The 23,753-nt window shown below is 55.1% G+C and overlaps 1 protein-coding gene across 1 annotated transcript in view; it reads left to right on the forward strand.

Moving 5' to 3' along the window:
* The first annotated feature begins 13,323 nt into the window (after positions 1-13,323).
* TRANK1 (tetratricopeptide repeat and ankyrin repeat containing 1) overlaps positions 13,324-23,753 on the forward strand; it is a 39,025-nt gene continuing 28,595 nt past the window's right edge. The window contains exons 1-8 of the mRNA XM_069084444.1: positions 13,324-13,451; positions 14,563-14,689; positions 16,767-16,917; positions 18,498-18,616; positions 18,887-18,970; positions 19,233-19,371; positions 19,623-19,754; positions 21,332-21,505. Of these exons, the coding sequence (XP_068940545.1) occupies positions 13,324-13,451; positions 14,563-14,689; positions 16,767-16,917; positions 18,498-18,616; positions 18,887-18,970; positions 19,233-19,371; positions 19,623-19,754; positions 21,332-21,505 (1,054 nt within the window). The remainder of the gene's footprint in view (positions 13,452-14,562; positions 14,690-16,766; positions 16,918-18,497; positions 18,617-18,886; positions 18,971-19,232; positions 19,372-19,622; positions 19,755-21,331; positions 21,506-23,753) is intronic.

Raw genomic sequence — 23,753 nt, forward strand, 5'->3', positions numbered from 1 at the left:
TGAGAGAGCTCTGAGTTCCTCAAACTGGGGGGGGTTTCACAATGTGAGGTCAGCAGGGTGGGGTTGCGCTTATCCCAAGCAGTCTCCCAGGCAGAGATCTCCTAAGAGGATAGGGCTACTCCCTTCATCCAACAGTAAGTTATAATTTCCTAATTTAAAACAAAATATACCCTATTAAACAATGATCAGTTTTCAAAGATAGAATGATATTCTATAACAGATTTAGAATCTAACAGCATTCCGATGAAAAGGGGAAGTAGCTTGCCTTAACAGCTTCTTCAGCTTTCTTATTACAAGCGAGACTTTTGTATACACGAAGCAGTTGAGTGGGATGCATTTTTAAATTGTCTTCCAGAGAAAATCCCTGATTGAATTTCCTTGGGTATCCAGCGATGCCTAAGAGCCGTCTAGAGCTGTCCATATGGAGTGATGAGAGTCAGTACGTTGACTTAAACGGTGTTCACACATCCTGGCTGCTTTCTAGTTCTTAAAGATTCTTTGAAGGTCTTTCTGAAGCCTGTGTTCTCTTTAGAATGTTTTGATTTCTCAGCTTTCGCTCGAGCCACTTGCTAACTTAGATTCCAGGGCATTATGGATAGGAAGAGTCCCTTTAGGAGATCAGTGTAAGGGAAAAGATAAGCCAATGAATCTTGCATAGGTTTTTGTTTTTTGTTTTTGCTTTTTGGAGGGCAATTGGGGGTTAAGTGACTTGCCCAAAGTCACATGGCTAGTAGTTGAGTCACATATCTGAGGCCACATTTGAACTCAGGTCCTCCTGACTCCAGGGCTGGTGCTCTATTCACTGCACCACCTAGCCACCCCTATTGCATAGTTTTTAAACAGTCTTGCCATCTGTTGGTAGTCCAGTTCATAAGATACAGAACTTATACTGGCCAAATTACATTGATTCACTATTTTAGCCTTTCACACGGATAGTTACAAAATTGAGATCACAGCTTTGGGTGGGTGGGGACAGTCCCCAAACCTCTTATTAAATCAGAAGAATCCTACACTTTAAGGCAAAAGTTTCTTCATTACTACAGTTTCTTGAAGAGTTATCCCATTCGTTTTAATAACTCAGTTGGGAAGTGGCCTCTCAACAGTATTTCACAACAATTTAGAAAGACTTCCCACAGCAGGATGTCACGAAAAGCTTATTCTCCTGACTAAAAGAGAAGCTACATTTCTAATCATGCCTGAAATTCTCCCAGATTCCAGGATCGAGGAAAAAAACCAGGAGCCCAAAGAATATTGTAGGTTTCTGTTCCATTGGTTTTTTTTTAAACAAACACCAAACTTCTCAAATTCCATCACCCGCTGATGGAGCAGATCCCCGGCCTTAGAAAACCGTTCCTGTGCTCCCCTTGAGAAGTTGTTTTCAGTTCAAAGCCCGATAACAACAGTTACATTTGCAGCTGGCTCCCTCTGCTAGGCTTGGGAATCATTCCAGGCCTCTGACAGCCCTGGGGGGGGGGGCCCTAGTATTTATTACCCCCTTTTACATAGAAAAAAGGTGGAGTAAATATTCCACAGTAACGGAGCTTCACAGCAAAAGTGTGACAAGATCAAATCCAAATTGATAATCCCTGTTTTAAATCTCAGCTTTTCTAGAAGCTCACTGTTTTCAGTAACCTCCTTATGTCCAGACATTCATGGTGGCCCTCCCAGCTCCCCAGAAGCGTTTATCTCTTTAGATCCCCCAGATGCTAAATCAATTCTTATTATTTTCCTAACTTAACCCTGCCAGTGTCCCTTAAGAAGGCATATATCTCCTTTACCCAGAGGCTTTCTGGTTGTGACCTGGGCATGAAACGCTACTTACTGAAATTTTTACAGAGGATTTTGGCCTAACTGTTTAAACCAGACCAAAGAAACACTATTTCCTCTGTCAAATCAGCTAGTTAACCTGTATTTGTTAAATTTTCACTTAACCCTTCCAAGTCTTCTGAAATTTCTTTTGTGAGTGTCTGTTGATTGGGGAAAGAAAACTTGCTGAGCTTGGCACTTGGTGTTTTTTTTCTAAATCCTTTGTATTTCAGGGCCATCAAAGCCTCTTGCTTTTTTTTTACTCCTTAATTCCTTTAGTCTTGAGTCCTTATTGCACAAAACCCATTCTTCACCACACTGTCCTGTTTGGGTTCTTAAAGGATTCCAATCTATTGGAAGTTTCTTTGAGGCCTTTAGCTTCTGAGTTGAGAGTTAAATCAATCCCCAAACCACTAACTCAGCACAACTCAAAAGTTCCTCATTGATGGCCTTGGAGAAGAAGTCATTTCTCTCCTTTTCGAAGTTAACCCCTTCTATGCCAGAGAAACCGTCTGTCACCTATTTCCTGAAGGTGTTCCCTTGGCGGTGATCAGGGAGAGGCCAGAGCCCAACAAGGGTTTTTCAGTTTCTAGTCTGTTGTATAAAAGCAGCTGCCATTTTGGTGCTGGTACTTAAGTGAGGCAAGAAACTTGGAAGCACTTTTTCTTTGGCCTTGAAAGATCTTTGTTCCTCATTGTTACAAACCAATACTGTAGGTTAGTTATGAAGTTTTTGTATCTAATTAAACAGGACTTTCTGGTTGTCTCTCATCCAAAGGGAGTTAATGTTCTGATAATTGTAAGTGAACAGAAATCTTAATCGCACTACTTTGATTTTGGGGTTCAACTAAAGAATAGCCATATAAGCACTAATGGTAACTAACAGTTTAAAAACCTCAGTTTTCACAAGGGCCATTAACAGCCAGGATTTCACGTTTCATTTATCAATCAGTTTATGCTTTAGCGTTTCACAATTAACCCATATTGAAAAGTGATTACGAGTATACAGTTGGCGTGTAATTGTGAACATCACATTAGTCCAGCTAAATATAAATTAGGCAATAGTATTTTTGAGGCAAATCCTTTGACATTTAAGGAGACCAGTCTTGGCATTGCCTTCCCTGATGCCTGTATGCCACTTTCACTAATTCTTTGATAGGAAAGCAAATTGTTTTCCTTTATGATCTCTTAATACAATTTACCTCATTATCAAATGGTCAACAGGGGTTTGCATTAGAAATATCCTTTGATTGTAGCATGATAATTTCTTGATTTAAAGTAATTGATTTTTATTAAAAACACTAACAAATAGCACCGGAAAACCAAATCAAACCAAAACAGTGTCCAGTGGAGACTGTAATTTCCTGAAGGGCACAAGGTCTAACTTGTTCTCTTTCAAATCACTCAAAGGCTAAGTTCATTTCTTCTCGTTTTTTACCTTCACTTATTACAGACTTCACAGAAAACATTCGATTTTACTTACTTTTCAGTTGCTTCCTCATTCTGAAACAAGCTTTTCTCTCTCTGGGAACACTTTGGAATTCACCCCATTGTAGGGCTTGCTTGGGGTCCTCAGCTTAGTTGTTTAAAAGCAGTAAGAAATAAGGAGAGTAAATAAACCCCACCTTTACTTAACATCGATTCCTTTGGAGACTGAAGGTGATCTCAGAATTTCCTCTTCTGCCTTTGAAAAAACAAAACAAAACAAAACATTTCCATCCTATAATAAATTGGTCAGTCTCGGCAAGTGCAGTTTGTATGTATACCTTTGAAAGAATTCGTAAGCTGCACTAAAGTTCAAACTAGCTGCACAGAGTGGTCCCCAAACCTCACAGACTCGCCCGGCTTTGGAGTGATTTTGCAGATCCCAAGAGGAATTCTGTGTGAGTGAGACTTGAGCAGGAAGAGCTTCTGTTCTTAGACTTGAATTCTTCAGCATGTCCCTTTAATGCTAAGTGACAGATGGGTTTCGTTTTTAGTTTGGAGTTGTGGAATTTGTTAACTTGGAGGAATTTTACTCTTAATTTTTCTTGTATCGTAATGCTTCTCTGAACAATACGAGATTTACCAATTTTTGTTTTCATCAGACTTGACAAAGCTTACTGGTGCCTTCAAACTTATCAAAGCATTCAAATGTGATTTGGGCAGTTTTCAGTAGAGAATAAAACATTTAGTCTCTGATTAGTTTTTGTATCAGTCTTTCATTTTTTGCAGCTTCCAGCATGGCTGGTGTGGGACTCAGAGAGAAAAGAGAGACTGGTTTTTTCTGAGGACTTTTGAAAGTCTTACTTTTTTCTAGCCTTCTCCTTTTGGCTGATGAGACCGGGAGAAGCATCTCGGTTGAGTTGTTGACACAGCACTTGTGGGCCTGGATTAGTAGCAGGTGGCACAGATGCTGGGGTGGGGGTGGGGAGCCGAATGCCAGCTGCCCCCAGCGCCAGGAGAGTGATAAGGAACCCCAGCTCTGCCCTGGAAGTAGGAAGGCCCAGGAAAGACTCATCTGGCATTCAGCCCCGCTTCTGTAGCATCTGCCCACATGCAAGGTACTGGGGACAGAAAGACAAAAAGGAGTGGACTGTGTCCACTCAGGTTCTCCTCACTCCAGGGCCGGTGCTCACTGTGTGCTGCAGGCCCGCGTTCTGCTGGGAACTGGGCAGAAACACCTGCCTGGGGAGAGCTTTCTGTGGAGGCTGAGCCTGATGGGAATTAGGACTTGGAAGAAGGCATCCATTCTAGGCGTGAGGGCTGAGGCCCAGAGCCAGAGGCTGTTCTGGTGACTTGGGACTGGAGCTTAGAACCCGGGAAGGAGATCTCCCAGAAAGGCAGCAGGGTTAGGGTTACAAGCAGGTGGACTGGCCCTCTGCCACTCAACTCCAGGCATTCCTAGAAGGCTCTCCCTCCCCCAAACTGGCTGCTGTCTGTTCTCCCTGGCTTCCCTTTAGTCCCACCTCCTGCAGGAACGCCCCCTCCCCCAGTTCCTGCACCTTCCTTCGCCTCATTACCTCCTGTCTATCTGGTCGACAGCTTTGATTTGCGGGCATTTGCTGGCGTGTGGTTTCTTCCATCAGATTGTGAACTCCTTGAGGGCAAGGCATGCCTTGGCCCAGTACCCAGCGCATAGTGTAACTTGGTGAACATCTAGCACCAGACTCATATTTGTACTCGAGGCATCGGGAAGTCATAGGAGTTTTCTGAGACCCATGCTATAGAAAGGTTCTTAATTTGGCTGTGCATGGCGGGTGGATTGGAGTGGAGGAGGCTAGAGGCGGGTTGGTCAGAAGGGAAGAGGAAAGGCCTTCAGTCACTATAGGATCCTGGAGGGCAGGAGGGGCTTTTGTATCTTTGTATCCCCAGCTCTTAGCACCGTGCAGGCACACAGTAGGGGTTTCATAAATGTTTATTGGCCGTGGGTGTGGAGAAGAGAATCATGTACACAAAAGGGGTTGTGTAGGGAGGTGGGGAGAAGGCAGAGTCTGAGGGGCCCAGGAGTGCATATGCTGAGCACACAGTGGGACTGGAGGGAGAGACGATCAAGCGTGATGTGCTGGGTCCGTGTTCCCTCCACCAGGAGCGTTTCCTTCCACCTGGCGTGGGCATTGTGTAATGTACTTCGTTCGCTGGGGTCTGCTTAATTCACCTCCTACCAGTTCATGGAAATCTTCCCAAGAAAAGCTCTCTTGCTCTGAGGGACACTGGTTGGCAGCCTCAGATGGTTTCTGTTTGGGATGGGGCCTGGGGAGGCACTTTGTTTTTTTTTAATTCTTTTTTGCTTTTTTGGAGGGAAATTGGGGTTAAGTGACTTGCCCAAGGTCACACAGCTAGTTTTTTTTTATATTGTGTCTGAGGCCGGATTTGAACTCAGGTTCTCCTGACACCAGGGCTGGTGCTCTATTCACTGCACCACCCAGCCGCCTTGTGGGGAGGCCTTTGTAAACTTGAGTGGTTATTCTGGGGAGTGGTCGTATGGGCAGCTGTCTGTGGATGATTGCAGAGAGGAGAGACGAGAAGCTGGACATCCTTCCCCGCTCTGAGGGAATCATCTCCCTTCACTCCTTGGCACTGACAGAGCTGAATCAGGCTTCCCTGGGATCCTCTAGGCTCTGAAGCTCAAGTCCTGCTCCCTGCCCTAGGGTGAGAGTTCTGGGGCTCTTGCAGCTGACCAACACCCAAGGCCCTTCAGCCTGCTCCACTGGGAGCCCGTCTGACCAAGACTGAGGATGCATTTGTTTTATCGTCATGCCACTTATGGCCTCAGCCTTGGCTCATGCCCACTGTGCATCACCTTCATGCCAACTGAAGGGGGAGAAAATCATGCCACCATTCTAATGGGTCTACTACAGATCTGTGTGACACATCTTCCACTGGGCCTCGCCACTGCCCTCCTCAGGCCTCCCCCCCAGCTGAGATCCTGTCCCCTCTTTTATGGAAAAAAAGTTGAGGCCGTTCTCCATGAGCTCCCCCTTCTCCCCTCCTCCCACCACTCAGGTGCCTCTGCCCCTCGCTCCTCTTTGTGGTTAATGCAATCCAGTAAACATGTATTAAGCCCCTCCTATGTGCCATGCACTGTGCCAAGCACTGGCCTGCCCTGCTCTTGCTGGGCCTTGGGTTCACTGGTGTGGCACAGAGCTCCTTGGCCGGAAGGTCCCCTCAGTCATTTTGCCCACCCCATTCTTTTTCAGATAAGCAAAGTGAGGCCCCTGGAGGGGAAAGGCTTCTTTAGTTGGTAGGCTTTAGATGTAGGCCTCCTGACCCCCACTGGGGGCCTTAGTCCCTCCAGAAGCCTCATGCTGCTGCTGGTCTTTGGTAGTCAGGACCAGCCTGAGGGCCCTGATCACCCTTATCATGACCCCTGAAGCTTGGCAGGCAGGTTTGCTTTAAAAGGAAATATGACCTGGGTTGGGGGCCCTTGGAAGGTATTCTTGCTTCCTACCAGCTGTGAAGCTCCCTTCCAAGTGCTTATAAGAGAAAAGGGTCAGCCAGCCCCGGACCTCATTCTGTCTGGCAGGTTTAAGTCAGAACAAGGGAGGGGGCCATGGGGCATCTGCGTTTCCTGAACCTGTGGGTGCCCCTGTGGTGGGAAGCCCATCTCCAGGCCATGTTCTCTCTGCTTCTGGATACACAAAGTCCCATGGGCCTTAGGAATCCCTGGCCTCCCTGGTGGCCTGAGCCAGAGGAATTCCTGGAGTCCCAGCAGTGTCCGGCAGTAGGGGAATGGCAGGATCCCTGAAGGAAGGCTTTAGCTGGAAGGATTTCTGGGGAGCTCTGGCTGGGACATCCCACCTGGGCAGCTGGGCCCCCTCTCTGAGGCTCCAGACTGCCCAAAGGCAGCAGGGACATGAGAATCATCATCTCCATTTTAGAGATGGAGAGGGAATGACCTGTCCACGCACCCGATGTCCACTCGGCCCCCACTCAAAGACCCCATGGAAGTGGGGGCACTTGTGCTGTTGTGGTAGAGAACCACGGAGTCTCCAGCAGTCCCTTTGCTGTTTTCACAGAGGGACAAACCAACTTTTTTTGGACTCCTCTAACCTGGCCCCCCCCCCCAGCTGCCCCCTTCCACTGTTCTGTCCCCCTTAGTGCTGTGCAATCTTCTTTGCCAGCTCTTTGCTCCCCAACTTGAGGCTTGCTGGAAGTGGGGCACAGGCCCTAAGCAGAACTTTTCAGCCGCCTGTGGACTCCAGCACCCCTTCTTTTCGGCAGCGAGGCATCCCTGTATGCAGAGGCCCTTCCCCTGGACATCCCCCTCCGCCCTGTCCCTGAGCTCCAGGTAGTCGTCTCTTGGGCTGTATTCTCCTGCCCTCTGTCTCTACTGCACCCTTTCTGTTTCATGGTCCCTGCCTCTGTTTGGGGTTCCCCCTGAAACCAGCTGACACTCTTTGAGAGGGGTCCTCTGGGGCCAGACGTCCCACCTTGTGAGCTGACCTTTATCCATGGGACACTTAGTTCTGGGCTTCTCCAGGCCCGTGGCTGCTGCAGTTGATAAAGGCCAACAGGCCTTACAGCCCCGGGACCCAAGTTCCGGTTCCACCTGAGATGCTTCCTTCCTGTGTGACCCTGGGCTCAGCTTCAGCGTGCCCATCTTTAAAATGGGGATCATGATAGGCCGGGAGGGTAGGTCTGGGCAGGGAGGAGCAGATTGTTGTCCTGGTCTGCCCTGGTCAGCATCCCAGGACCGCTGCAGAGAAGGGAGGCCTCCTGCACTGAAGGGGGAAGCTGGGCACCATCCCAGGGTAGCTGACACTGGACCACCACCCTGGGAAGCCCTAGCCCTAACCCTAACCCTAGAATTAAGCGTTTATTTGATTAGATAGAATTGCTCTGCCAGCGGTGAGGGGGCCCAAGAACCCCGGGCAGTGGAGATCCCTAATGGAAGACAGGACCCTGCCCAGGGAAGGTGATTGGGCCAGGCTCCTCCAGGGTCCTGCCTATGCTCAGGGCACACAGTGGCTGGAGTGAGGTAGGGGGACATTTGCATAGAGCTGATGATGGAGCCTATGGGAGCCGCCAGGATGGCGGGAAGGAGGGCAGGACAGAGGCCAGCCACAGCGCAGCCCCTCCCCCTCCCTCCCCCCCACCGGGCCAGGGCCCCGCCCTGGGGTCATTTCAGAGACTCAGCCCCCAGGGCAGAGGAGGAGGGGCGGAAGGGGGGGCTAAGGGGGAGGGGAGGGGCAGCCTCCGTCAGGGGAGGGTGGCCCCCTTATTTCTGTAAACTAGGAGGGGAGCCTGGGGAGGGACTGCCTGAGGGAGCCGGTTCATCCAGGGGTGGAGGTGAGGGCCAGATACAATGTAGCCAGAGGGGTGTGGGCCTGGAGGGCAGAGCAGGGATGAAGCTCATGCCCTCCTTCCTTCTTGCTCCCCCTCCCCCTTCTCCCCTCTTTCCCTTCCCCCTTTTCCTCTTCCTTCCTTCTCTCCCTCCTCCTCTTCCCCCTTTCCTCCCCTTCCCTCTCCCTCTTCCCTCCCTCTTCCTTCCTTCTCTCCCTCCTCTTTCCCTTTCCTCTCCCTTCTCCCTCCCTCTTCTTCCTTCTCTCCCTCCTTTTCCCTCTTTCCTCCCCTTCTCTCCCCCTCCCTCTTCCCCTTCCCACTTTTCCTCATCTTTCCTTCTCTTCTTCCCCCTTTCCTCCCCTTCCCTCTCCCTCCTTCCTCTTCCCCTTTCCCCTTTTCCTCTTCCTTCCTCTTCTCCCTCCTCTTCCCTCTTTCTTCCCCTTCCCTCTCTCTCCTCCCTCCCCATTTCCCCTTCTCTCTCCCCTCCCTTAGCCACTTCTTTCCACTGCCACCTTAATTCACTGTTAATCCACACACAGTCCAGCCGGTTTTCCTGGCTGGCGCCCGGCCCCCATCCCAGGCTTGGGAGGCTTTTCCTGGCTTCAGCGCCAGGCCCTAGGGTGCAGGCCCTGTTCCCCATGGGCCCCCACATGCCCTGAATTCTGCTCTCTGGAGCTCTGGTGAGGCCATGTGGTGCAGTGGGTAGTGTAGGGTCAGGGAGAGCTGGACCAAGGCCTCGACCTTGCTGAGCCAAGTTTGGGGGCTCCCTTGTGTCCCTTGTCACAGTGAGCCGGGCAGTGAGTGCAGCCTGAGGACAGGCCCTCACTCCCCTGTGCTGGCCAGTGGCCAGCGGTGGCTGTCCACATCCACCCATTAGGGCAGGTGGAGGAGGATGCCCCGTCCTCCCTGTCCTGGTGCCAGGGGCCACTGTTTTAAATCATCCCTTTCCCATCCAGCTTCGTCTCCCTCCCTCAGTCCCTTGCCGATGCCCCTCTGGCTGTTCTGGTGGCCCCAGGAAGAACACTGGCCCAGGGAGGCCCTCCCAGCTGCCAGTGCAATGGACCAACACCCTGACTCTCATTTTGTGGCATGTTGGCATGGCTGGACCAAAGTCCAGCATGTGCCAGATAGGAGGATCCTGGCCTGGGGCTTCCCAGATATGCTTATAAACACACAGTGTCACCTGTTTGTAGGGAGGCCTGCCCTGCCCCACCCCTTCTCCCTGTGGGTGTTTGTACCAGCTGGGGCCTCAGCAGGAAGGGGGCACAGGGGCTCCTCCTGCCCCTGCCTGCTTCTCCGCCTCCCACCTCTTTTTCCAGGGCTTTTCCCACAGAGGCAGTGGGGCTTTGGCTGCCTTATGCCCTCTGAGAGGGACGGGGTGGGCTGCCCATTAGGCATTTCTCTTGGGTCTCGCTCTGCTAGAGGTGAAAGCAGACTCCTTTGGAGGCTGCCCTGAGGTCTCACTCCCTTCACTGAGGCAGGTCTGAGCGTGCTCTGCCCCCACATCAAGCCTTTGGGAGCTGCCTGGGGCACGGCCAGCTTGGGTCCGGGCAGGAGGCCAGCTACAAGGGGTCTTGCAGGCTTTTACTGAAGGTAATTCATGGGCTGGATACCTATACCTGGGGAGGGGAGAGAGAGACAGGGAAGGGGGAGAGAGAAGAGAAAGGAAGAGTCTGGAGATAGGGAGGGGGAGGGGAAGGAGAAAGAAAAGAGAAAGAATGGAAGAGGGAGAGAGAAAAAGGAAAGGTGAGGGGAGACAGGCAGGGTGAGAGAGAAAGGAAAGAGAAAGGAAAAGGGAGAAGAGAGAAGAAGGAAAGGGAGGGAGGGAGGTGCAGAGAAAGGAAAGTGAAAGGAAAAGATGGGGAGAGGGAAAAGGGGGAGGGAGAAAGGAAAAGGGAGAGGGGGATGAGAGACAGAGAGAGGTGTGGACACATCTATGGTGTCCACACCTGGCCCACACTGCCAGCACTGTCTTTGGCAGAAAGAAAAGAGGGAGGGAGGGCTGGGAAGCAGCCACTTGGGCTGTTGCTGTGGTGTCAGGGCATGGGACCGGGGCTGTGTTCTGGGCCATGTCCCCTCTCTGGGCTGGCTGTGGGGCCAGTGCTGGGATTTTTTAAGTGACATTCATTCAAAGATGGACATGGTGCCTCCACCCTGGCCACTGGGCTTGCTGGTCACATTACCGTTGCCCTGCATTGAGGGCCCAGCCTCCCGCCTGGCTGTAGCCAGAAGCCCCCTTCCGTCCTCCGCTCCCTCCTGGCCAGTCTCCCCACTGAGCGTTTCCCATCGCACATTATTGCCAGTAGAGATCTCTCTTTCTACCTCATGCAGGCTGAGGTCATTCATAGGAATGACCTATCATGATAACTGACCTTCGGTCCTCCCTCCTTCCCCATCCAGGGGGCTCCTGTGTGCAGTGCGGCTTTGTTTCTAAGAACACATCAAGGTCATGGTCCCAGCTTTGGAATTGCCGGGTCCGTGTGTCAGACAGTTTTGCTCGGTGTGACTCCCTGCTGCCAGATTTTCCTTCCTTCAGATTCTCTGGTTTGCCAACTACTTCTTGGCTGGTTTTAGTCTCAGCTAACCTTAAAGTTTAGGGGTGGAGGGGGAAGGGACAGCAGCGGGGGGCCATGGCCGACATCTTGGACTGTGTCATTGGGGGTGGGGGGTGGAGGGCACTTGCTGTGAGGACTCCTTTCAGGTGCATTTGTCTTAGTTCTCCCTGTGTCTTGAATCTGAGACCCTTCTTGGAGATAGCTGGCATAATCAGCTTTCTCTTCTGGTCCCAGCTGCAGCATTCAGGGCTGTGCAGACTTTTCCCTTTCCTATCGCTCTCACCTGCTCTGAATTGTGAGCTCTCCCGTGCTTGTGGTCTGGCTGGCTCTCAGCCACACTCGTGGAGGGTGCCTTCTGCGGTGTCCTCCCTCTCAGGCGGGTGTCTGAGCCTGATTTCCACCAGACTGCGCTGGATCTCCTGGGAGCCCTTCCCCAAGGCGAGGCTGGCCTTGGGCCCTTGGAAGGCTGCCGTGCTCACTTTGGCAGGTGCCTCTGTCTCCCCCTTTTGGATGTAAACCCAGCATGGGGAGGGCTCTCTCCGAGCCTGGTGCCTGGGACCATCGGCCTAGTACAGCGCCTGTACCTTGTAGGAACTTACTAAACCCAAACTTGGTTATCCGTTGATTGGTGGCCTCGATGATTCCTGTGTTCCAGTGAGTTTGGAGGATTAGAAATCGCTTTTTTCTTTTCCCCATGGTTTCCTTTTGGCTGTAGACCTTCTCTTCAGTTTTGGGAGCCCTTCATTGGCTTCTCGTGCTTCTTTTTCCAGAGGGGTTTTGTGCTGTTTCGGGCATCCTCATTCCTTTCTTCCATAGGCTTTTTCAATCAGCTGCCAAGTGTCTGTGTCCTGCCTCCTGTGTGTCGGGGGCTAGGGTGACTAGCAGAAATGACCTTGGCTGGGCCTGTCCGCACGGACCTGGTACTGCTGGGGATAGGCAGGTTGTAGGGCCAGAGGGCAGCAGACACGGTGGATGCTTGAGGGTGGTAAGGAAAGGATTTTCAGTTTCTGTAGGAAATGTGGGCAGAAGCCCTGGAAACCCAGAGTTGGTGCTGCTGCTGCTGTGGGTCACATGTCACGCAAAGGGAATTGTATTCCCTGGCAGCTTTTTAATAGACATCACTGCTGCCGCCTCCTCCAGCACCAAACCCAGGGAGCTCCTTCCTCTGTCCCATCCCAGGTGGGGCCGCCCATCAGTCAGGGAGTCAGTGTGCACCTGCTATGTGTCAGGCACTGCCTGAGGGACCTTACGTTCTGATGCAAAGACAACGCACCAAACGCCCTGTCAGGCTGAGAGTGAATCCACCCGGCCCACTGTGCCCTGGGCCCATGGAGATCCTCCTCCTTCGTCGGCAGCCCCTGGAGGGGCACTGAGCACACTGGGGGCTCTCCTGCCATCCCCTGCCGTGACCTCTGGCTCACGTCTTCCACAGCCCCTCAGACCCTTGCTGGAGGCAGAAAGTAGTGGACCCACACTCACTGGCGCTTGCTGAGTGAGCTCTTCCAGGGCCAAGGCCTCACCAGTGGGTTTCCTGATCTTTGATGGCTGGGAGCCTGGAATGGAGAAGGCCCGCGGGGCAGCGGGATAGAAAACACACACTCCCTGGTGCCAGAGGGAGATGGCACTGAGTGCCAGCGAAGGTGGCACAGGGCACAGTGCCACACTCTGACTAGTGGGTGACCCTGGTCCCTTCATCAGGGTGCCTCAGTTTCTTCATCTGTCTATTGGGAATCCTAAGAGCACTGATCTCCCAGGGTGGTTGTGGATCCAGCAAGATTGTGTTTGCACAGCTTAGCACAGAGCCTGGCACACAGGAAGGGCTGTGTCAAGCCTACACATCGCCATCCTCAATTGTTGGCTTTGGGCACACACTCGACCTCCCTCCAGCTTGGTCTCGCCTGTGAAATGGAGATGCTCCCGGTGCTGACTGAGGCCACGTGTGGGGAGAGCCAAATGGCTCCGCACAGAGCCCTGCTGTGCCGCGTGAGGTGGAGCCTGAGCCACTCGCTTTTCATTATTTTAAATGTCAGTAAGACTGGACAGCCCGGTGCCACTTCCTGCGCCTGGGCCCGGGTGATGGACAGGATGCTCTGCTCTCCAGGGATGCTGTGGGGGCAGGAGAGGTGGGGGGAGGCCAGTGGGGCTGCGGGTCAGCCCTGGCTCGAGCCTCACGTGGTTTGTTTCTCTGCCTGCACAGAATGGATCCGGCAACCTACGCCGAGTATTTGAAGGAGTCTGGAAATCAGATTTTCAAGAGTGGGAACTTTTCCTTGGCCATCAGGAAGTACGACGAGGCTATCCAGGTGCTGCTTCATCTGTACCACTGGTGAGTGTCTGACCCCCGGGGAGCGTGTGCCTTGGGCAGAGAGAGCCCCCTTCTCCCAGTCTTCACCTTGCTAGTGGCTGCCTGGGATGGCCAGAAATGGAGATTGGGGTGTTCCAGGGGCCCCCTTGTCCCCAGCTGACCCTGCAGGTCCCTCCTGGCTTCACATCAGATTTAGGCTTGAGCTGGGGGCAGCTAAATCTGGAAGGGCAGACAGCCAGACAGGGTGTCCGACTCCTTTGTCCACACAGACTGGGAGGGGCAGGCCAGATTGATGGGCTGAAGAGGTGGCCCCAAGGGGGGAGGAGAGAGGTGACCTCATGGGATCCCGAGTGGTTCAGGGGGCTGTCATCGGCCTCCTTGACACTTCACTCGTCCCCTTGGCCCATCTCTGGGTGCTTCTGACCGGCATTTCTCTTATCATCTGTAATGTGAGCACTTTTTCATATGGTTGTGAAGGAATCTATCTCTGCTGTGGTGATTGACTATTTTTTTTTTTTTTGCCTTTTGGAGGGCAGTTGGGGTTAAGTGACTTGCCCAAGGTTACATGGCTAGTTTTTTATTTTTGTGTTAAGTGTCTGAGGCCGGAACTGAACTCGGGTCCTCCTGACTCTGGGGATGGCGATTTACTCACTGCGCCACCTGGCTGCACTGTGATTGACTATTATAAGCCAAGTAAACTGTTTGTTTTAAATGTGGAAAGTACTTTCTAAAACATTATTGGGTAAAGCTGGTTTTGGTGACAGGTCATTGTTTATGTGTGTTTCAATGATGACTAATGGGACTCAGAGACAGAATGGGATGTTGGATAAGTCTTGGGGGCCACCTCTCAGCCTTTCTAAACCTACCTCAGTTTCCTTCCATGTAAAAGTGAGCAAGGTGGACTAGATGATGTGTGAGGTCCCTTCGGGCTCTACGTAGATGATCCTGTGGACTCTGAGAGTGGGAAGGAGGCCCTCCACTCAGGATATCTGGTGTGACCTCCCCCTGGCCTTGTCGCTCTGTGGTGCATGTCATGTTGGTACTTTTCCTCTTGGTGGAAGTAATCGATGCTGTTGGTGTGTGGCCTGCCCCAGACCAGGTGCTTCAGGTCAGCACTGTGTTCTTCCCTCAGGGTACCCCCGAGAGACTTGGCTGTGCTTCTCTGCAACAAGTCCAATGCATTTTACAACCTGGGGAAATGGAACGAGGCATTTTATGCGGCCAAAGAGAGCCTGCAGTGGGATCCCTCTTACGTCAAGGTAACGCGCTTCCCCGCCTGCACTGTGTTCGCGTGCTGTGTCCGTGGCTGCCAGACTCTTGCCAGGCTTCTCATAGGACTCTCTTTGTGCTTTGAACAGGCTCCCTAAGGCCACGAACATTGTATGGAGGACAAGAGAAAAAAATTCTGTCTGAGTAAGGAAACGTGTGTAGGATAGAAGCAGAGCGTGGTCCCAGACCCCTTCACGCAGTTGCCTCTGTCCCTCCCCAGCCTGGCGGCATCATCCCGCCTCTATCCTTGCTGGGTGACCCCGGCCGACTTGCTTCCCATATCTGAGCTGCCGCTTCTTAGTTTGCCTGTGAGATGGGGAGGGGGCTGTCCTGCAAGCTCCTAGCTAGCCCGGGCTTCTTCCGCCTTTGGCCTTCCTTCTTGGAGCCTCTAGCAGGCTGCACTTTTGTGTCTGGTCAGTCCTTTCAGGCCAGATTGGGCCAGGAGTGAAACCCAGACCCTGTTGAGGGATCATTCAGCTAACCCTTGTGGGGCAGGTGACTCTTTAGGAGTCAGCAGGGGACGCTTTCCTTGGTGCTTGGGAGCTCGCCTTTCAGGTGGCAGGCGCTATCCCTCATGTGCCATTCCTTGAGCTTCTTGGTGCCATGGGAGAACCAGGAGAAGAGAGCACCCCCAGATTCTCGTGGTGGGGCAGGACACATGGAGGGTGCGTCAGGCGCGTCAGCAGTTATCAGAGGGCAGTGGGATGGAGGGTGCCTCCGGGGCATTGTGGGTGGCCAGGTCAGTCCCTGAGGCTTGGGTCCTGGAGTCGGAGGACCAGGAGGGCAGGAAGAAGGACGATGATCTGCACCCTGCAGGGCTGAGGATGCATTAGCTCTCAAACACTCTTGTAGACTTCTTTAGGGGTCAGGAGTCTCTGAGATCAAAGTGAGCAATTCTCCGCTCTAGGAGGGGCCCCCTCTTCCGAGAAGCTGGCCCACCCACTCTCCAGCCCTCACCCTGGCCCCTGCTCAAGGGCTTTGGGGACCTGCCTCATGTGCACTCAGGCTGCTGCTGGGCCTTCCCCCAGCTGGCGCAAGAGGGGAACCCCCGAGCCTGGGAACAAAGGCTTAGGACCCAGGGCCTGCCCCTGCTGGACGAGCCGAAGGCAGAGGGGGCATTCTCTCCTGAGACTGATTGCACTTTTCTCTAGCTTCTGTGGATGGGCTGCCTTCTGTCTGCCTGCCCCCTGAAGTGTGGAGATCTCATGGTGTTAACCACATGTTCCCTGGCATTCAGGGCCCTCCACAGTCTTGCTTTGGCCGAAGCTCCCTCATGCACTCTCTTGCCAGATGCTCTGGACATTTCACACCCCTTTGCTGATGTGTATGAGACTCTTCTCTGCCTGGTGTCTAGCTGCCGTTGGAATTCTGTCCGTCCTTCGGGACCCTGATCCAAAGGCACCTCGTCTTTGCAGCCCCAGGCTGGCACAGAGCTTCTGCCATTCCTCCCCGGTCTGTAGCTGGCCTGCGTCCCTGCACTAGGCCTGTCCTTCAGCTTGGGGCCTGTCAGATCCTCTCGCCACAGTATCCCGTCTCTGTTCCCTTGGTCCCTGCGAAGGAGCAGGCTTCTGTCAGCAGCACTTGGGTGGCATAGGTGCCCGGGGTGCTTGAGTGGAAGGGTCAGCCTGTCTGTTCATTGTCTCCAGCCTCTTCCAGGCCTGCAGAGGCCACTTTCAGGGGACAGGCTCAGATCCCTCCATCCTCCCTGGGCCCATCCACAGAGGATGCTGGGCACTGCCTGCCTTCTTGGCCCTCTTCTTGCCTGGACCCCCAGCTGAGTTTTCTTGCCTCTGTCTTCTGGCTGAGCTCTGAACACGCAGGCAGGGTGGCCCACCTCTTCTTCTCTGTCCTCCTCTGTCCTTGCATGGTCCGCGTGGGCCCGGGTGTGGGGCCGAGCACGGCCGCTTTGTGAGGCCTTCACAAAGGCAGGCCCAGGGCAGCCTGCGTCCATGCTGTGGCATCCAGGCCTCTGTCCTGGGCTGGGGATGAGCACCGTGCTCGCGGTGGGCCCTCCTCCCCGTCCCGCTGGAGGGCTGGGCTGCAGTGACTCTCCTGTCTTCCCTCCAGGGCTACTACCGAGCGGGCTACTCCCTCCTACAGCTCCTGCAGCCCTATGAAGCTGCCCAGATGTTTCTGGAGGGCCTGCGCATCCTCCAGAGCTCCCCGGACCAGGTGCAGATCTCCGACCTCATCGTGGGCATCTTCACCACCATCAATGGTGAGTGGGGGCCTGGCCCGCGAGCAGCCTCATGGGCCTGATCCCTAAACCTGTGCCTTGTTGGGGGTGGGGGCGGGTCACCGCAGTCAGTAGCTTCTGGACCCTGGCTTTAGCTTCTCCTGAGTCAGCATTCCCTGGCTCGTTGGTCCCGAGCCGGGGCCTGGGGCAGGAGGTGGAACTCCCGGGCATCCTTGTCCCTTTCTGGAGAGAAGGCTCCCCCTCCCTGGCCCAGGCTTGAGGGCCAGGTGGCAGTGGGGGCTGCTGCATCCCCTCTGGGTTCACGGAGAGCTTGTGGGCAGCAGTGAGCCTCAGGCACGTAGTTGGGCAGACTCAGGGGCAAGCAGTCTGCTGAGCTCCCTGCCCTATTCCTGGCCCTGGATGCCTCCATTCTGTCCCTTCACCTTTGGGGCCGAGGGACACCAGAGACCTGAGTAGCTGGTTCCAAAAACCTGCTTGTCTGGTGGCTTTGGGATGATTGTGTTTGGGGTCTAACCCCCATTGCCTCCATTTCCCCAGCTGCCAAATGGAAATACTCTTTCCTACCATCTCACAGTCTTGTTGTCTTGCCAAACTCAGAAAAAAAGAAAATGTTTTAAACTTTAAAGGGACAGACACTCTTAATGGGGAGGAAAGAGATTGCTAAGTGAAAAGAGAATTAGTCTTTGGCGCACTTAGCAAAGTCCAAAGCCCAGTGGTTTGGCCAAGGACCTGCCTCAGGATGGGTATAAAGAGAATGTGCCTCTATCTCTGACCCCTGGAGCCCTGGTTTTCAGGGCCAAGCTCGCCACAGGGGGCCCCCTGGCCCTCCTGCCCCAGCCTCCTGTGGCCCCTCTGACCCTCCTGCTCTGGTCCCCTCTGGCCGCTCTGGCCCCCCTGGCTGTCCTGTCCTGGCCCCCTGTGGCCCCTGTGACCCTCCTTCTCTGGACCCCTGGCCCTCCTGCCCCGGCCTGCCCAGCTGCTATATTGGCTTGTGGTCACCCTGGCCCCCTGTGGCCACTCTGGCCCCCCTGGCTCTCTTGCCCCAGCCCCCTGCGGCCTCCCCGGTCCCCCATGACTGCTCTGGCCTCCCCAACCTGCCCGGCCACTGTATTGGCTTGTTGCCAGCCTGTCTCCAAGCTCATCGAACCTTCTTTAGCCTTGTGTCCCTCAAGAAATGTGGGAATTGGAACCTGAATCAACCTAGGGAGAGAGGGAGCTGCTCAGCTCCTAGAGGTACCTTCGGGACCTGCCCAGGAAGCCCCCTGGCCTCTGCCAGGGACCCCCAGAGGAGGGGAGCTCGGTCCCTCCCCCGGCCCACCGTGCCAGCTGGGGAAGTTGTTCTGATACCACGAGTCCCCCTGCCCCATTGCCCCTGGGCCTCCTTCCTGGTGCCAGCCCTGCCCCTCTTCTTTGTGGACTGCCTCTGTGTCACCCAGGTCCTGTTCACAGGATGCGGACTCCCCGCCCCCATGCCCTCCTCCAGACTCTATACGCTGCAGTGTTGCCTGTGCCGTGCTCTGATGGGCAGCCCACGGAGGCCACGTGCCCCCCCGTCCTGCCCGTCAGACACGCTGTTGGACACTGCCTTCTCACCTTCCCAGGGGAACATGTCATCTTGCGCAGTTTCCTGCCCTTCTTCGAAAAGATTTTCAGTGTTGGCTTCGACGCCAGCATTTGGCAGGCGGTCATCGAGAAGCTGGCCAAGAAGGGGCTGTGGCATGTGAGTGCTGGTGGGCGTGGTGAGCGTGGCTGGTCTTGTGGGGTGTGGTGGGCCAGCTGAGCCCTTCTGTCCTGGCTCTGACCTGTTGAGGCTTAGTGGACCCAGGCCAGGGAAGGAGGCTTAAGGTCCAGGGAACCAGCTGTTCTAGAGTGGCATCTGTTCCTATAGACCAGCCTGGCACTAGGGGATTCTGGGACCCTGCTGGGCTCTTGGCTGTCTCCAGGGCAGGCCCTGCCCCAGGGGTGCTCACCGGCTCCTTTCCCTTCCTAGTCGTTTCTGCTACTCTGCACTAAGAAGGATAAGCTGCCCCGTGACCTGAGGGTGCCCGACCTGTCCCTGAAGGGTCTCTTTGAGGTATGGGGGCTGGGCCTGGGTTGGAAGAGGGTGCTTTCCCTGGCTTCTGCCCTGTGCTGATGGGGTGGCGCCATTTCCTGTCCCCATTTCCCCTGTCTCTTGCTTGAGGCCGTCTCAGGGGGCTCCTGGGAGTCAGCCTGGCTTCAGGTTGTGGTCTGCCCCAGTGGCATGGGGGGTCGGGAGATTACCCTGGGAGGCGTCACCAGGCGCAGGAGAGACAGCACGCTGAGCTGGCGCCCTCAGTGAGGCTTCGTGTCCCCAGAAGTATGTCCTCTTCGGGCACTACGAGAGGATGGAGCAAATGCCCAGGCTGGTGCAGTGGCTGATCTCGCTGGGGGCCAGTGTTCAGAGCATCGGGCCCTACCCCCTGCACGCCATCATGAAGCTCTGCATCCAAGCCAGTGAGTGCCCCTGTCCCACCCACAGAGGCAGCGCCGTCCGGGCTCACCAGGTTCCCTCCGAACCTCGGGTGCCTCCCGATGGCAGGGGGCCTGGCCAGCCCCAGGGGAGGGGCCCGCAGTGTCTCTCTGCCCCCCTGCTCCCGGGTGGGCTCTGGGAGGGACTGTTGGGTCATTTGTTCACTGACTCCCCCCAGCCTGGGCCTAATCATCCAGTCACGAGGGTCACTGGGGTCTTTCTGAATTCACTTCAGAGGAAAACCACCTGTTCAGGTGGCTGATGGACCAGAAGCCCGAGCTGAGAGCGGACATCAACCAGACAGACGCCGATGGCTGCACCATCCTGCACGTGGTCGCCTCTCACTGTGCCGGGTACCTTGGCAGACGTAAGGAGCCGGCATGGGCCCTGGCGGGGAGCGGGGGGGAAGGCCTCCTGAGGCTCCTGAGAGTGCCCCCCAGCTCTGAGCTGCCTTCAGGCTGCTGAGGTCAGAGCTCTGCTGGTCCCCCCAGCTCCCACGGGGTCCCGTTTGGTGGCCTGGGGACTGCAGCCACAGGATGGGAAAGGGTTTCTCACTGTTGGTGTGCCCAAGGTAGAAAGCTGAGTTTTGAGGCTTATAACCTACAGGGAAAAATTTTAGAAAGAGCCACAGCCTTGGCCGAGGTCTGCTGGCCCCCTGGTATGCAGGGGCTGCTTGGGCAGCGTCTGAATTGTTCACGAGATCACCTGGTGTGGGGGCTTGCCCGGTGCTCCCCCTGGCTGGCTCCAGGCCTACCCAGAAGGCCTGGCTATCTTATTATTCCAGGGGTGGAGCTGAGTGAGCCTGGGCATTTCTGTCATCCCTGGAGAAGGCCAGGGGGCCAAAGGAGGGGTGCAGGCTCAGGGGCTCTCAAGCCTCAAGTGTTCAGTCAGTGACAGCATGTTGGGCTGCTGGGCATGGCCCTGGCAGGGGTGGCAGGCCCAGGCTCCCATGCCCACACCGGCTGAGAAGCCCAGGCCTTTCTGTGTTCCCCGGGCCCAGCAGGGCTCAGCACAGAGCGCCTCTGGGGGAGACAATCCTCTCCTTGGGATGGGGCGTTCCTGCTTCGCCTAGCCCAGCAGCCTCCGGGTGCATAGCCCCAGCTTCCTCAGCACCTGCTCAGCTCTTGCTCAAGGCATCTGGATGTGGTGGGGGGTGGGGGTCCCGCCCCCCTGGAGACCCTGCATCCCAGAAATGCGGGGCATCCTTGGGAGGCTCTGAGGCCCAGACCCTGCAGCCTTAGCCCTGACTGTCTGTGGCCTGGTCATGGCTTGACACCGGGAGCTCGCTGAGGCTTGGGGGTCTTGTCCCATATGTGGATTTGTGTGGCCTAGCCCAGGGGCTCTTCACATGGGCTCTCTGGCCATCTAAGGGAAAAAACGTTGACCTCTGCGTTCTGTCTGACCTCTAGCTGAAATGGAGCATTTCCTCTTGCACTTTAAACATGGGATTCAGAGCAGGGGGCGTTGGCCCCACATCCTGCCTGCCGCAGTCCTGGAGGGGTTGGGGAGGGGAGCCCAGGAGGGGCCGGGGCAGGGGCCTGGTGACAGACAGCAGGGAGGGAAGGGAGGATGGAGGGAGCAGGGCCCTGGGGCCAGCAGCGGCTCCCGCTGGGCCTTTAACCTGCCCACCCCAAGGAGGGGCTTGTGGCCTGTGGGCTGTGGGTTTGTCACAGGGCCCAACTTGTCCCCTCCACCTGAGACAGGCTCCCTCCCCCTGTGCTTCCTGTTTTTCCCTTAGAGCAAAGGGAAATGAAACGGCTTGAAATCTCTGAGCTGGTGATGGTTGCTAGGCAACAGCATCGCTGCTGTTGCCAGGGAGTGGGCTGGACCAGTGGAAGCAGGATGGGGGAGGGGGCTTGGGGGGGTGCACTCCTGTCTTTCTGGGTGATTGTGAGCAGCCCGCCAGCCCTCCCCCACCGCAGTGACTTGTCCTGCTGTCACTAGGCCAGACTGAGGACGTGCAGATGCTCCTGTACCTGGGCATAGACCCCACCATCGTGGACAAGCAGGCGCGTTGTGCCATTGACATTCTCAAGCGCAACAAGAACTTCAAAGCTGTCGACAAAATCACTTCCTTCTTGGAGAGCCGAAAGCGAGGCTGCACCAAGGGCACTTCAGGTAGGTGCGCGTGTGTGCGTGCGCCTGCTCAGCCTGGAGCGCCAGCCCCGCTCGAGGGATTTGCTGTGGCCCTTTACCGCTGTGCCCGGGGCCAGCTGGGTGCCAGGACCCTTAACCACCCCCTTCCATCCCTTGCCCTTCCTGGGGGGGAGAGAGATGCCCAGAGAGGCTCAGTGTCTGCCCTTGTAGTCTTGTCATGTTCTTTCCGGGGTGCCATGCTGCCTCTGCTGCTCAGTGGGTTTCTTCCAAAGCCCCCTCCCATCCAGACTCTTCAAGGGAGGATCTCGAGGCCTCCAGCCTCCCTTTCTCAGCCCAATACACAGTCCTTGCCTTCAGACACCGTCCTCCCATCCAGTCTGACAAGGGAGGGGCCGGTGGCACCCCCACAGCCATAGAACTGCCCAGCACACTGTAGGGTATCAGTCGAGGTTTGTCCATTGGCTTCTTGGGGTGGCCTCCCTTCTGCCCTCCGCCTCCTGGAATCCTGGACACACTGCCTTTCTCAGAGGCTGGGTCTCCCTTGTGGTTAGCATTCTGCCTCTCAGTGTCCTGTGGCCTGCCCCTCCTCGGCCGTGTCGCCCAGAGCAGGAAGCAAGCTCACTTTGCCCTTGTGTGCCCAGTCAGTCTTGTCGAACCCTCGCAAAGGCCCAGCCTCCCCCCACAGTCCTGAGCTGGGCTGATGTTGGGCCGTCGGACGTGGTGGTAACAGCATCTCCCCATCTGCTCTCGCTCTCCGCTTTCACCTCGTCCTTTCTGTTCTGTTGTTGGGTCCGGTCATGGTTGGTGCTGCCGGGGCTGAGGCCGGCCTGGTCAATTCTCTTTGCGCCGCGTCCTGTTTCTTCGGTCTTTGTAGTTGGCCTTGGTGAAGGGCACAGACATTCCTTCTGCTCTCCAGACCTTCACCACTGCTCAGCCACCCCTGGCTGGACCGGTGGCCTGGCTTCTTCCTGCTGATGCCGGCTCAGCCGTGAACTCCCGGGCCACCAGCATTCTGTGGCTCTTGGGCTGTACTGGGGTAACCCTTCCCCAAAGATGGTGACCATTCGTGGCGCTGCCGCCACCTGGGGAGGGCGTGTCTTCCTGGTTGTGCCATCACCGGCTTTCCTAGCTCTACACCCTCTGGGGGGGATCGGGGGGTGTCGAGGAGAGCGCTTAGGGTGCCATTTCTCCAAGGTGAGAGGCGCGTAATCTGGGCGCTCAGTTGATTTGTCTTATGTCCTCTTGTGCCCTTGGATCATCACCTGGTGGTGAGTGGGCCGCCTCTCTAGCACACCTGGGTCCCCTCCTTTACCTCTTCTGGGTATCATCTTCCCCTCCCTTCTCAGGGGCCTGGTTGCTGCTTTTTGTTATACCAAAGCCCTTTGTACATAATCAAATCCTCTCCCGTACCCACGTCCATCTGTTCGGCGTTCAGCTCTTCATCAGGTGTGTGCTGTGGGTGCCCTGGGCTGAGGACAGAAACCCCCAAAGGAAGCAGTGCCTGCCCTCCGGGAGCTTACTTGAGGGGTGGGGAAGGAGTACACACAACCTGCAGAGAAAATCAGTGTGAATCAGGGGCAGCATGCCCAAGCTGGGATGATGATCAAAAGGCTGCTGTGAGGCAGGGTGGCCACAGTTTGTGGGTACAACACGGATGGAGGTCCAGTCAAGGAGACAGAGAAGGTGTGCTTGGAGAGGTTGGAGGAGAACCAGGAGAGCACAGGGGTCCAAAAAACCTAGAAGGGAGACAGTATTGTCAGTTAAATCAGGTAAACTGGGCACAAAGTTCTGAGCAGAATCCGTTTATTCGTAAAGCTTGAACTTACCAATACACAGGAGCACAGCCGGGACCCTGAGGGAGAGGGACAGAACAAAGAATGGGGTGTTGTGGGCACAGGGCTGAGGCTGGGGGACAACATGAGAGGTGGAGATTGGGAGACAGAGACAGGGGCCTGGCTCCTTGACGGACGGCTCAGTGGTGCCTCCCAGTGACCCTGGGGCCCCCGATGGAGGCAAGCAGAGGGCTGGCTTTCTGAACTTAGCCTGTCACAGGCCGGCAGAGATCTGAACTTGGGTCTAGGACAGAAAACCGTGACTTAGCAGTTACAGGATGACATCGATGAATTGTAGAGAGAATCAATGAAAATGATGCAGGATCTGAGCATTTCCTTGTTGAGGAGAAGACTGGTCAGTGGTGTCAAAGGCCATGGAGGGCCAGAGCAGTGTGCGGCTGGAGAAAAGGCCTTAGAGTTTCTCTGTGAAGAGAGGG

Source organism: Petaurus breviceps, unplaced genomic scaffold (assembly GCF_028583685.1).
Source record: "Petaurus breviceps papuanus isolate PSGF00001 unplaced genomic scaffold, PetGlider_PUasm1.0 174, whole genome shotgun sequence".
Classification (NCBI taxonomy): Eukaryota; Metazoa; Chordata; class Mammalia; order Diprotodontia; family Petauridae; genus Petaurus; species Petaurus breviceps.